This window comes from Crinia signifera, chromosome 9, assembly GCF_055691185.1.
Source record: "Crinia signifera chromosome 9, ASM5569118v1, whole genome shotgun sequence".
NCBI lineage: Eukaryota > Metazoa > Chordata > Amphibia > Anura > Myobatrachidae > Crinia > Crinia signifera.
This window is the reverse complement of record NC_139225.1, coordinates 20,002,910-20,016,661: the sequence shown is the minus strand read 5'-3', so window position 1 is coordinate 20,016,661 and position 13,752 is coordinate 20,002,910. Positions and strand designations below refer to the sequence as shown.

The 13,752-nt window shown below is 45.8% G+C and overlaps 1 protein-coding gene across 5 annotated transcripts in view; it reads left to right on the top strand.

Annotated features, from left to right (window-relative positions):
* The first annotated feature begins 1,846 nt into the window (after positions 1-1,846).
* Positions 1,847-13,752, top strand: part of CNTRL (centriolin) — a 52,314-nt gene continuing 40,408 nt past the window's right edge. Inside the window, exons 1-9 of one of the 5 annotated variants that reach the window (XM_083161330.1) lie at positions 1,847-2,121; positions 2,958-3,122; positions 3,608-3,790; positions 5,228-5,352; positions 5,660-5,790; positions 7,159-7,300; positions 7,390-7,576; positions 9,297-9,490; positions 13,015-13,071. In XM_083161330.1, the coding sequence (XP_083017456.1) occupies positions 3,640-3,790; positions 5,228-5,352; positions 5,660-5,790; positions 7,159-7,300; positions 7,390-7,576; positions 9,297-9,490; positions 13,015-13,071 (987 nt within the window). In that variant the 5' untranslated portion in view covers positions 1,847-2,121; positions 2,958-3,122; positions 3,608-3,639. The remainder of the gene's footprint in view (positions 2,122-2,957; positions 3,123-3,607; positions 3,791-5,227; positions 5,353-5,659; positions 5,791-7,158; positions 7,301-7,389; positions 7,577-9,296; positions 9,491-13,014; positions 13,072-13,752) is intronic. The other 4 variants (XM_083161332.1, XM_083161333.1, XM_083161331.1 and 1 more) reach the window with 4 other exon arrangements.

Sequence of the window (13,752 nt, the reverse complement as noted above, 5' to 3'; positions counted from 1 at the left end):
ATGCGATGAGATGCGATATTGTATACAATAATTGTAACGTGTATGTGTACCTTAATCTTTGGACCGCTGTATGTTTTAATTACAATTAAAGTCAGAGACTCTGGGCCTGCTTCTGGTTCACTTGCAAAAGCAAATTCTCTCTCTAATGGACAAAACCATGTGCACTGCAGGTGGGGCAGATGTAACATGTGCAGAGAGAATTAGATTTGGGTGGGTTTTTACTTCAAACTGATACCTATATTGCAGTGTAAAAATAAAGCAGCCAGTATTTACCCTGCACAGAAACAAAGTAACTCACCCAAATCTAGCTCTCTCTGCACATGTTACATCTGCCCTCCTGCAGTGCACATGGTTTTGGCCATTAGAGAATTAGCTTTTTCAAGTGAACCAGAATCAGGCCCTCTATGATAATCGCTCATAATTTTTCGGTAAATGGTTCTGATTCAGCTACACAGCGAAGCGCTTGCACACAACCAGCTATCCCGTGGCTGCACAGCCAGGTGCAGGCGGGACATTTTTTGGGGCAGATTTGTTGCGTTTAATGTCATGCAGCTGTCGTGTCCCCTCCCCCAAATGGTCCGGACACACCCACAATGCTGTGGCACTACCTCTACTATGTCGCCACCCCCTGTCGCTATTTATGTGGGGTACACACCAGGACGATATGGCCCAAAACGAGTTAATTTAGATACAATCTCGACCGATTGTATGTAAAGCTGGGTACACATATATACAATCGTCGGGCCGTTCTTCCAATCTGGGGGCAAACGGCCGTTCGATTGTATAGGTGTGTACGCTGTCCCAATTGCTGCTGTGCGATCGATAAACGGCCAAAAACGCTCTTGGCCGTCCACGGTCGGTCGGTCTAAGGTTCTTTGCTGCTTAATATTTCATCCGACAGGACGGCTCCATATCGGAACAAAAGTGAAGTGTGTATGCATGTTCGATCGATATGCTTGACAGTTTGACAAAGCACGGTGGTATGCTGCATTATGAAAGACCCTGTAACCCTTTGCCTGCTGTTTTAACTAATGTGTGTTTAATGCCTCACTGCCCAACACTTTAGAGGCATCACTTTAAGACATTAATCAATGTTGAAGTTTTAATAGAGTGGGCTGGAAGCTCTTTGCAGGGCACCATAACACACTATTAAAACTTCAACATTGATTAATGTCTTAAAGTGATGCCTCTAAAGTGTTGGGCAGTGAGGCATTAAACACACATTAGTTAAAACAGCAGGCAAAGGGTTACAGGGTCTCTCATATACTTCTTCTTGCGATTGTTTGGACGGGAGTACATCGGACGTCGCAAGTAAAATTGTACATATGTGTACGCGCAGAACGGTCGTATGTTTTGGACGGCCGAACGTGTATTCGGTCGATCGAACGGTCGCAAGAAAAATGAAATTGTACATATGTGTACCCAGCTTACGTTTGCTCCTGGTACGACCCACTCACGAGCACCATAGTCCTGGTGTGTACCGGGCATCAGACAGATAGATAGATAGATAGATAGATAGATAGATAGATAGATAGATAGATAGATAGATAGATGATAATATGAGATGATACAGTATGATATAGATAGATAATATGATATAATAGTGATTGATATACTGTACAGTATTAGATAGCTAGATATACTGTGATTGATTGATTGATTGATTGATAGTCAGCTATACAGTATATACTTAGATCGATAGATAGATAGATACTGTAAAAAGTAGTATTCCACGCTGTATTGCAGTATGATATTATAGAGTAATCAGTCAATGTATTATAATAAACACAGTGGCCACAGACAGCAGCAGCTCTCAGGGCGGGCCCGGAATGGATAACACCCCGGATTGGGCGCGGCCTAGCCTAACCCCGGGTCTCTGCTGTCAGTGTAGTCGCGTCCCCCTCCAGTATGGCGGCGCGCATGTCCCGGTAACTCCCGGTCTGTGCACGCCGTACAACGCACGTACAGCAGCGTCGCCGCCTCACCGCCCTACCCCGGTGTCGCCTGTCCGTGCCTCTGCCCTAAGGCCCATCCCAAATCCAGGCCGCAGCGGTAACAGGGGGGGGGAGGCCCCGTCACCATGACAACGGCGGCAGCATCAACTCCTAACTGCTGGGCTAGGTACAGTCATATCCTGTATACCTAGTTTAATATTGTACTTTATATGTCATATTATATCCTATATCCCTCTTATATTGTACATTGTATGTCATATCTTATATCCATCTTATATTGTACATTATGTCATATTATAGCCTATATCCCTCTTATATTGTAAATTATGTCATTACATCCTGTGTCCCTCTTATACTATACATTATATGTCATACCACATCCTGTGTCCCTCTTTATGTTATATTATCATATATCCCTCCTATACACTATGTCCTAAAATATCCTATATCCCTCTTATGTTGTACATTATGTGTCATCTTCTATCCTATACCCCTCCTATATTTTTTATATATATATATATATATATATATATATATATATATATATATATATATATTTTATACCTCTTTACCTCACCTGTGCTCCTGCCCTGTTCTTCCCTTCCTCTACTTCATCCTCAGTCTCCTCGACAATCTTGACACCTACTTCTGAACTGATGCTGATTTTAGTTCTACCAGCTATACCCCTATTTATACTGTATTTTTCAACACACCCTGTACATTACCTTGTAATTTGTTTTTTTGTTTGCTATGTACGGCGCTGTGGACACTTTGTGGCGCCTTATAAATAAACATACTACTACTTCTATCCCTCTTATACTATACATTTCATTATATGTCCTCTTATATCCTGTATCCCTCTTATTCTATATATTATATGTCCGTCTGTATCACTCTTATACTGTACATTATGTCTGTTTATAGCCTGTATCCCTCTTATACTATATATTATATGTCATATTAAATTTTATATCTAACGCCATTGCGGTCCTGGTAATTCAGGCGGTGACTATAGGACCGTGTTGGTGGTAACAGTGTGCGAGTATTAGAGAAGTTCCGGCGCAGCACCAACGCGTCTCTTATTACTGACTGAGAAGAGGAAGGAAGTCCTTGTGAGATTAGTTTGGTTCCTGCTCTCTCTTACACACATGATACGCACTACCTGTGGTAAGTGTGTAAGTAACTGACCTGTGTGTACAACCCTGTCCCCTTCCACCTGAGTGTTAGTGATCTGCCGGTGGGTAATAGCAGCCCAACGTCAGAGATGTGCCAGCGTTGCGGGTGTTATACCACTACTGTTATCCGTTATGTTATAACCCTTTGTGCTCTGCGTAGACTATGTTAGGGGAGGGCATCTGTGTGGCCCTTAGTAGGGTAATGTGTGGCCCCTTAGGTATAACTTTATGCTGATGTGATTATGAGGTAGTGTAAGTTCCTACCTACATCACTTCTTCTGCCAGTCCCAAGTGGTTCCGTGTTGTGGGGATTGTGCTGTGATATCGGGCTCAGGACTGAGCTGCTCTTGATTGTAGGCCTCAGTGGTGGCGTCTGCGGTTCTCCCAGGTGTTACCGGCATTACTGTGAATGATGTTGTGGCAGACACTCGCGCAATGCACATTTGTCAGATGTTTGTGTGGTTTGTTCCCCTGCAGGTTGCTTTAAATGACCCGCTCGGTTCTTTAAAATGAAGAAAAACAGCCGAAGTCCCAACATGAGGTCACCACCTTCTACCATAAACCCCAGAACCCCCACCTCTTACACCGCAAGGAGGGCCGGCAGCCGGAACCTCGAGATCACAGAAGAAAGTGACATCTCTGAGTATGAAATAGATAAAGGTAAGCAGGGGCTTCTAGGCAGATCTATGACGGGCATATAACAGTTATGCTGTGTACACACGGGGTAATATGATTGCTGGGGATATATTGCTAGCAATATATCCCCAGCAATCATATTGCTCAGTGTCTCCTATTCATCAGCTGGGGAGATCAACGCTGATCTCCCCGGCGCTGACCTCCCGGCACAGCGATTGCCGGGGAAAGCCGCTGGTCGCAGGAGCATGCTCCAGCGACCATTAGGCAGTGCACACGGGAGCGCGCAGCTGGCGATTTATCGCCAGCTGCGCTCCAAATCACTGGCAATATGGTCGCTCAGGAACCATATTCCCAGCGATTTTACATGAAATTGCACCCGTGTGCACTCACCTTTACAGTATCCTTGTGGAGCTTCCATCCCGGAAATCGGACCTCGCTAGTGATGCAGCTATCCCATCGCCTGTGACGCTGCTCAGGGACACCATAGAACATTTCTTTATCATTCTTGTAGATGCTCAATCAGTTTAGTTATATCACTTGGGTGTGTGAAAGGTTAAATCTGAGAAAGAAAAGACAAATAGTTTCCCCAAGCACAGTGATACCAGTCACCAGATTTATATACCACTGTAGTAGGATTCAAGGATCTTGGTTACATATATTTGCAAATAGATGGGTAAGCCCCCAAGCTGTCTGTCAAGGCTTCTCTGAGTGTTGGGGGTCCCTATTGCTATATCCAGGTGCGGCACCCCAAAAATCAGCACAAGCCAAAAAGCCCAGAGCAGCACACCAGTGAAAAAAACTAAAGTGTTAAGAAGCCAGAGACATATACAGAAAATGATACAAAAGTGATGGATGTAATGAAGTTATTAAAGAAATACACCCTGGGCGACTTTGAGCTGAAAGCCGCTCAAAACAGCAAGTTTGAGTGGCTTTCAGCTCAAAGCTGCCCAGTGTGTATGGTCCGGCGTTGACCGCTGCTGCGCGCTCCCGCATCATCGCCGGGAAATCCACTCATCTGCTGGTATTACCACAGATGAGCAGCTTTGAGAGGACGGCTATGCAAAGCCGTCCTCCCCCAGCTGACTGTGCCGGGCAGGGGGAAAGCAACTCAGTGTGTATGCACTGAGCGGCTTTCCCCCTGCGATGATAGCGATCATCGCTGGGCATAATCGCCCAGTGTGTGTATGGACCTTTAGTGATGAGATTATTAGTAGATAGAATGTAATAGTGCCCCACCGCAGAGCCACGCAGCCACACCAATCCAGGGACACCGCACTCCAAACCCATGTTACACCAATCTGGTTATAATGAACTAGTAAGAGCCACATGATAATGGCCGTAACTTAATATACCTAGAAAGAGATTAAGAGGTTTATGTACAACATTTTGGAGTGACATAAAGTATTAGCCAATCAGCTCCTGCAATTTTTCTCTTTATTCTTCCTTTTGGTGACTGAAAAGACGATGACCCAGGCGTTCGGTATATCACCGAGGTCCTTATCCGAAAATTGTCCAAACAAGAAAACTTGGCTTTCGTGACCTCTTTGAATCTTTCTCTGTCTAAAGAAGGAGGAAAGAAATTTAAGGTTGGTTTTCCATTAAGAGCAATATAGATCGGTGGGATCCCAAACGCCATCCTCGATCTGGGCTGATGGAGATCCCTTTCGATCATACATTTTTGGTGTTCTGCCATATTGTTCCACCTAATTGCTAGCCCTGTGGTCTCCTGTGATGCCTCCTTGGAGTATAAGACTCTCCCCTTTCTGGAGCACCGTGACGCAATATTCTATGTATGATGCTGTTGATGTCAGTGACATCCAAATGTTGTTACGGTATAATGAGGTGCGTGCTATTATCTGTGTACAGGGAATGACATCAGATTCTCTTCTGTAGTTTATAGAAACCCTGGATAAATGTGAGAGGCTGGAAGTATTGAATCTCAGTTACAACCTTATTGAGAAGATTGAAAAGCTAGATAAACTGACCAGGATCCGTGACCTGAACTTGTCCCACAACAGGATCAGGTACCAGAGATGAAATGGTTCATGTTCTGTCTGTTCTCGCCAAATTGAACAAAGATGCACGCTGCATATACAGAACAAAGCATACTCGGACTCAGAATTACCAGTACATTCACGAACATGCACGCTGCATATACAGTACAAACCGTATTCAGACTCAGAATTACCAGAACATACACAAAGATGCACGTGCATGCTGCATATACTTTACAAACTGTATTCAGACTCAGAATTACCAGTACATTCACGAACATGCACGCTGCATATACAGTACAAACCGTATTCAGACTCAGAATTACCAGAACATACACAAAGATGCACGTGCATGCTGCATATACTTTACAAACTGTATTCAGACTCAGAATTACCAGTACATTCACGAACATGCACGCTGCATATACTTTACAAACCGTATTCAGACTCAGAATTACCAGTACATTCACGAACATGCACGCTGCATATACAGTACAAACTGTATTCAGACTCAGAATTACAAGTACATACACAAAGACGCACGTGCACGCTGCATATACATTACAAACCGTATTGACTCAAAATTACCAGTACATATACAAAGACACACGTGCACGCTGCATATGCATTACAAACCATATTCAGACTCAGAAGTTACAGTACATACACAAAGATGCACATGCACACTGCATATACAGTACAAACTGTATTCAGACTCAGAATTACCAGTACATATACAAAGACACACGTGCACACTGCATATACATTACAAATCGTATTCAGACTCAGAAGTTACAGTACATACACAAAGATGCACGCTGCATGTACAATACAAACCGTATTCAAACTCAGAATTACCAGTACATACACAAAGATGCACATGCACACTGCATATACAGTACAAACTGTATTCAGACTCAGAATTACCAGTACATATACAAAGACACACGTGCACACTGCATATACATTACAAACCGTATTCAGACTCAGAAGTTACAGTACATACACAAAGATGCACGTGCACGCTGCATGTACAATACAAACCGTATTCAAACTCAGAATTGGCAATGTATACACAAAGACTCACATGCATGCTGACTAGATGGGCCAAGTGGTTTTTATCTGCCGTCAATTTCTATGTTTCTATGTTTCAGTATATACAATGCAAACCGTATTCAGACTCAGAATTACCCGTGCGTACACTAAGACGCACGTGCACGCTGCATATACGATACAAAGAAATAGCCTAATTTGTCTGCATTCAGTGCGTCATGGGAATCAGCTGTGTGTCCGTTACTCAGCCTGTTATAGAGTCCATATTGTCCCCAATAAACACTCCACAGCTGTACGGTTGCCCACATTTAAATAAGGGGGGGGGGGTCTCTTTTTTTACTGCAGCAAAATTGAAGGCTTGGAGCACATGCACAGTCTGCAGAAGCTGAACCTGTCTGGAAACGAGATCGAGCACATCCCTCCTTGGCTCGGGAAGAAGATGAAAACTCTGAGCGTCTTGAATCTGAAGCAGAATAAGATCTTTTCCGTAAGTGGCTCAATCCGGGATGCAGATATGGAGCTGGTATCCTCAGCATGTTGTATACTTACACAGCCTTTGTGTCTCCTTCCCCGTAGCTGCAGGATGTTTCCCGACTGAAGCTTCTAAAAGATTTAACCTCGCTCTTCCTGGCTGACAATCCAATCGCCAATCTTCCCCATTATCGGCTGTACACCATTTTCCACCTGCGCTGTTTGAATGTTCTAGATGGGCAACCGGTAGCGAATCAGGAGAGGCAGGAAGCGCATGACCGGTTTAATATAGGTAAAAATGAATACTGCGTGTTGTCCCCGATCATTGGATCCAAAGTTCTTATTTATAGAACACATGGTCAGGGACTGTTTTTTATTTTATTTTATTTTTTTGCATCATTTTAGGGTACTTGTTTCCTAGAACGGCCACAACGATTTAGATCGTTGTGGTCGTAAGATAAAAAATCGGATCGATCGCATCGCATGCGATTTGGTCGCATACGATGCGACCGATCCGATCGACCGATTTTTCACCCGATTTTTTTTTTTTTTCACCAGATTTGTTTTAATTGCCCCCCCAAATGTTAATAAGTGTGCTAGACCCCACGATAGACGTGAACCCGAAGCGTGGCGAGCGCAGCGAGCCCGCGAGGGGCGGCGGTGCGCGTCCTCCGACCTTTTCATTCCCCTACTATCCACTAGGGCGTGGAGTGAGAATATAATAGTGTGGCGAGCGCAGCGAGCCACCGAGCCCGAAGCGTGGCGAGCGCAGCGAGCCCCGCGAGGGGACGCGTCTAACTTCACAGGTATACGCGTCCCCTCGCGGGGCTCGCTGCGCTCGCCACGCTTCGGGCTCGGTGGCTCGCTGCGCTCGCCACACTATTATATTCTCACTCCACGCCCTAGTGGATAGTAGGGGAATGAAAAGGTCGGAGGACGCGCACCGCCGCCCCTCGCGGGCTCGCTGCGCTCGCCACGCTTCGGGTTCACGTCTATCGTGGGGTCATGGCGGGCACATAAAAAATGTGAAATGGGTCATATTGGCCCATTTCACCTTTTTTATCATTTTTCCCTATGTGAGATGGACTTAATCAAGTCCATCTCATCTTGTGCCATTATAATGGCACAAGACCGACCGATTTCAATGTTAAAAGATTTTTTAACATTGAAGTCTATGGAAAAATCGGGTCAATCGGTCGGTCGCATCGCGGCCGATTTTAATTGGTCGCGACCGACCGATTGACCCGATTTCTGTCAATCAAAGTGAAAAAATTGTAAAAAATCGGCCACATCGTGAGGATCGTGTCCCTTAATTAAGAGCCACGATCACTCACGATTGTGGCCGTTCTAGGAAACAAGTACCCATTTTAGTGCTGGAGGCTCGTGCATAAATTTGCAGTCTTCTAGGTAACAGAAGTATCATTCATACCCCTTTCACACTCACAGAGCCGGGTCATACCCGGGAATATGTTCCCGGATGCTTCCTGGGATTCTACCCGGGAATGTACCCTTTCACACTGCACTCAGACCTGTGATCGACCCGGGACAGCCCCATTCACACTGATCCCGGGAAATCCCTGCAAATACATATGCATGTCAATAGAAATGGACTCCAGGGCTCTGAAAGATGACATCAGCATTTTGTGAGCCCAAGAAAGCTCCAATCTGCAGCTTTTTTAAAGTCCCGTGTACCCAATCCCGGGTACGGAACCATTCACACTGACCGCATCCCGGGTCGATTCCGGAATCTACCCAGGTCAGGACCTGGGTAGAAATCCTGGGATGTTCACAGTGAGCTAAATCCCGGGTTGATGCGCGTTCGTGTGCAAAAACCCGGGATATTTTTGCAAGTGTAAAAGGGGTATAACCGGCTGGTGTACATCTAGACAGACACAACATGTGATGTCACTAGAACGTCTATCTTCCTGGGTTCACTTTGAACCTCTACTGTAGTTAAAGTCCGAGGTGAAGGTGCCTCGCCCTGCGCTAATGTTCAGCTGATGTCTTTGTAGAGGAGGTAGAAAAACTAGAGAGAGACCTGGAGAAAAGAATAAAGGAGATGGAGGAATTGCAGAGCCAGAAGACCAAGGTACATAACGAGCTCCAGAGCCAGGATGAGATCAACAAATCGCTGAGGCACGAGGCACAGCAGCAGAAGAAGAGCTACAAGGAGCTGGAAAGAGAGATGGACACCAAGAACGAGATCGTAAGTCGCCCTTTTAATACTGTATATATGATCTCTTACGGATACTGGGACGGATTGTTTGTTGCTGTACAGGGTTTAAATAAAAAGTAATGAGACCTATTTTTTCTGACGCGACTGTACGTTGCAGCGCGCAAGCTCCAAGCGGGTTCGATGGAGGGGGAAGTCAGATTTAACAAGCACCGAGTGTCAGTCGCCTAGGAGCTTCCATACGGTTCGTATCGTGGTTTTAGTGGACCCCTGGCCCTAGGCTTGTTTGAAGCTTAAAAATGCCATGTACTGTCAAACAGCGATACGCCATTAAATTCTGGGTAGGACTTGGAAAATCGGCTTAGCCATGATCCAGGTAGTGTTCGGGAATGAAAGCCTATCAAAAGCTGCTGTCTCATGACAATGCACCAAGCCACACCAGCTTCGTAGTCAACGACTACCTGGCTCAGAACGGCATCGCAACACTTCCCCAGCCCCCCTACAGAAGTGTGTCGATGCACAAGGGTCTTATTTTGAAAAATTTTAATTGTTTGTAGCGATATCTTCAAAAAATATTTTTTTCCCCGAATTTGGTCTCATTATTTTTATATAAACCCTGTAGCTCTAGCCATGGAGCGCTATTGTTTTTCGAATAGTGACAATAGGTTTTATTCTTCTATATTTATTATAAAAAATAAAAAAAAGGGGGAGTTCTGCATTTTTGCTAGACACAGGGATAAGAAGGGAGAACAGATCGGGAGACACAAAGATCTGGGTGCTGTGTGGCTTGGGTGTGGTATGGGACTCCGACAGTCGGGTAAATGATTGTCGGGAACCCGTCCGGCACCCGTGTGGCTTTATAGTCATTGCCTTTATCCCAGTAGATTATTAGTAGACTTATTAATCAACGACTGATCAAACTTACTGTGAACAATAAAACTTGTTGCGTATGATCGTGCGCCAGCCAATCCATTCCTAAATGTCATTTGTTGAAGAATGACAGTTGGGAGCTGACTGTCTGGATCACCCGTTATCATACGCAGTGAGCGTTATCACTCATTGATAAATGGGCCCCTAAAAGTTTAATACCTTTGCAAGTGTATCTGTTACTGTAAGCCCACCAGTCTGACAGCGGAGAAATAGAAGCTCCCCCAGTTCAGCTGGAGGGGAGTTGTATGCGTCTTCTCCAAGGGGAGAAGTCGCGCAGTGTATGGGCACCTTTTAAACTGCCCACCCAGCAACAGATTCCACCCTCCTTTACCCAAGTTACAGTCAGGTTTGAGCGTAAGCTTCTCTCCCTAGAGCAGTCGCCCTATTTTTGTTGCAGCGCTAGTAACGCCCTGAGATGAAGACAATGCTATCGCCACCTAGTAACATCCCTGTAACCAGAAGCACAGTCACAATATATCATTATTGATATTAATGTTTTGGTTTTGCTCTGTTTTTGTTTGTTTTTTTCTTCATTCATTCAGGATTTAATCTGCGTCATTTGATTCCTCCGGGAAGGGGAGATTGCTCTGATGCAAGTAATTGTACCTGTGTGTGATACATTGCATTAACCTTAGGGGTGCACAGAAGGTTCAGTCCAGCTTCCAGTACTTGGGTTTACCTGGGATAAGTCCACTCATCCCTCCCTCTGTCGGTGGTCAGATCATACTTGTCTACTTTTGAAAACTAGTTTCAGGGAGATTATAGTTGGTGGCAGAATTTTGCACAGCGCTCCATTGATTGCTATGTCAGGGAGTCTCCTGCAGAAAGGAGGGTAGGCAACTATGATGTAAAAGTGTAATGTGGGCTAGGTGACATGAGGGAGATTGCTAGACTAATGAGGGAGAGAGGGAGATTGCTGCTATTGCAGAATGCAGGAGGGTAGGCAACTGTGGTCAGATCTCATATACCGAGACCCTGCATGCATCAAGAGTCTGCCCCCAATGTACAGGAAGGGTACGGGCACCCTAACAGTATGAGAGTGCTCCCGCAGAACATACACGCAGCCTGCACTCCATTCCTGTGTCTCTTACATGGACACGTTGGTGTACTGCGAGTGCCATGTTCCAAGCTGTGCGTTATGTATACAGACTCTGCTGAATGGGTGTTCCGCTAACACTGCTGTTCAGGAAAAGCTGATATTGCAACCACAAGCGATGAGGGGTAAATTTACTAAGATGGGAGTTCTATTAAAACTATATAAGGGGGGGGGGGGGGGGGGGGGGGGGGCGCTTAACGGTGATGTCATTAAGCCCCGCCCCCATTACGGCAAATAGCCGAAATAACTGATCTCCATGGAGGGGGCGGGGCTAAAATTACACGATTGCGGCATTTAAATGCCGTGATCGGGGGGCTCAGTGGGGGTCCCCCTGATTCCGGGAGTGTTGCCCACCCTTCCGGGGGACCCGATTTTCGGGAGACTCCTGCAAATTCCGGGAGGGTCGGCAACCCTGGTTTAGTTCCATTCCTTACTGACAAGTAGTGTTTGATGTTTGGCTTTGTGAGGTGTACTTCTGCATGCCATCCGTGTGTTACCTGTGACTGTGTTCCGATATTTTGTTCTATAACTTTTTGTGTGTAAAGTTAAAGTTCTTGTATACAGCGTTACCACTATACAGGGATTGTGCAGGGAGAGAGCAAACAGCGCCCTCTGGTGTATGGTAACAGTCTCTGCAATGCACTGGGTGAGGGTCTCGGCAGGAAGCCAGCTCACAGCTGCTGTACTACACTGAATACATGCAACCTCAGAGTCCTGATGAATGGGCCCAGCTGAGCATACAGTACTATTATACCAGAGTGTGGCCCCGCACAGTGACACATCAGGGAAGCCATTGTCTTACATCAAGGTGCAGGGGCCGGGTTACTCACATATGTCCTGAGATGCTACAGTATACAGGATTCGTGACAGTACATTAGGTCTATTCACAAAGAGCCCAGCGCCTGCCGACTGTCTATTGGGTAAGAGTCCACATTATGGGGATATTCTGGCTCACTCACAAAAGCAGATTTTCTTTCTAATGCAATATAGATATCAGTTTGAAGTACAAACCCCACCCAAATCTAACTCTCTGCACATGTTACATCTGCCCCACCTGCAGTGCGCATGGTTTTGCCCATTTTCCAAACCAATTTGTACTGCGATCAGATCTGAATAAGGGCCTATACGTGTCCATGTGCTCAGGTGTTAACATGGACACAGAAAAAAGTGAAAAACTTGTATCGACTTTGTGTTGACCTTTTTGCTTGTGTCAGCTATGTGCAAGTCAGTCTTTTGCTGTCAACCTAATGACTGTCGACCTAGGCGTCTGTGAGCTTTACCACACCCATTCTTCATGTGGACCTGCTGCCAGGAAACCAAATAGGACCCGTGTCCAGATGGGGTGGTCTGCTGCCACTCACACCCTGGTTCTGAGCGGCTGGATCATAATAGGACCTGGGGTCTCTGCTCCGCTTCTCGCCTGACTTACACACTCACCTGCTAATGATCTGCTGCAGTTTCCTTTACAGAAGCCGGAACATTGCTCCCTCCTGTGTCTAACGCTCTGTCCTCCTCTGCTAATTCCTTCCAGCACCCCTCTGGTAATCCCGCCACCTCTCTCTCTCTCAGCCTGTGTGTCTCTATAAAGGTTAGCTCACCGGGTCTCTCCCTGGCATGGCCAGCCAAACATATGTGAAATGCGTTGTATCTGCATGGCCAGACATATGTGAAATGCGTAGTGTCTGCATGACCAGCCAGACATATGTGAAATGCGTTGGAGCTGCATGGCCAGCCAGACCTTTGTGAAATGCATTGGTTCTGCATGACCAGCCAGACGTATGTGAAATGCGTTGTATCTGCATGGCCAGCCAGACCTATGTGAAATGCGTTGTATCTGCATGGCCAGCCAGACCTATGTGAAATGCGTTGTATCTGCATGGCCAGCCAGACCTATGAGAAATGCGTTGTATCTGCATGGCCAGCCAGACGTATGTGAAATGCGTCGTATCTGCATGGCCAGCCAGACGTATGTGAAATGCGTCGTATCTGCATGGCCAGCCAGACGTATGTGAAATGCGTCGTATCTGCATGACCAGCCAGACGTATGTGAAATGCGTCGTATCTGCATGACCAGCCAGACGTATGTGAAATGCGTCGTATCTGCATGACCAGCCAGACGTATGTGAAATGCGTTGTATTTGCATGACCAGCCAGACCTTTGTGAAATGCGTTGTATTTGCATGACCAGCCAGACGTATGTGAAATGCGTTGTATCTGCATGGCCAGCCAGACCTATGTGAAATGCGTTGTATCTGCATGACTTTCTTAT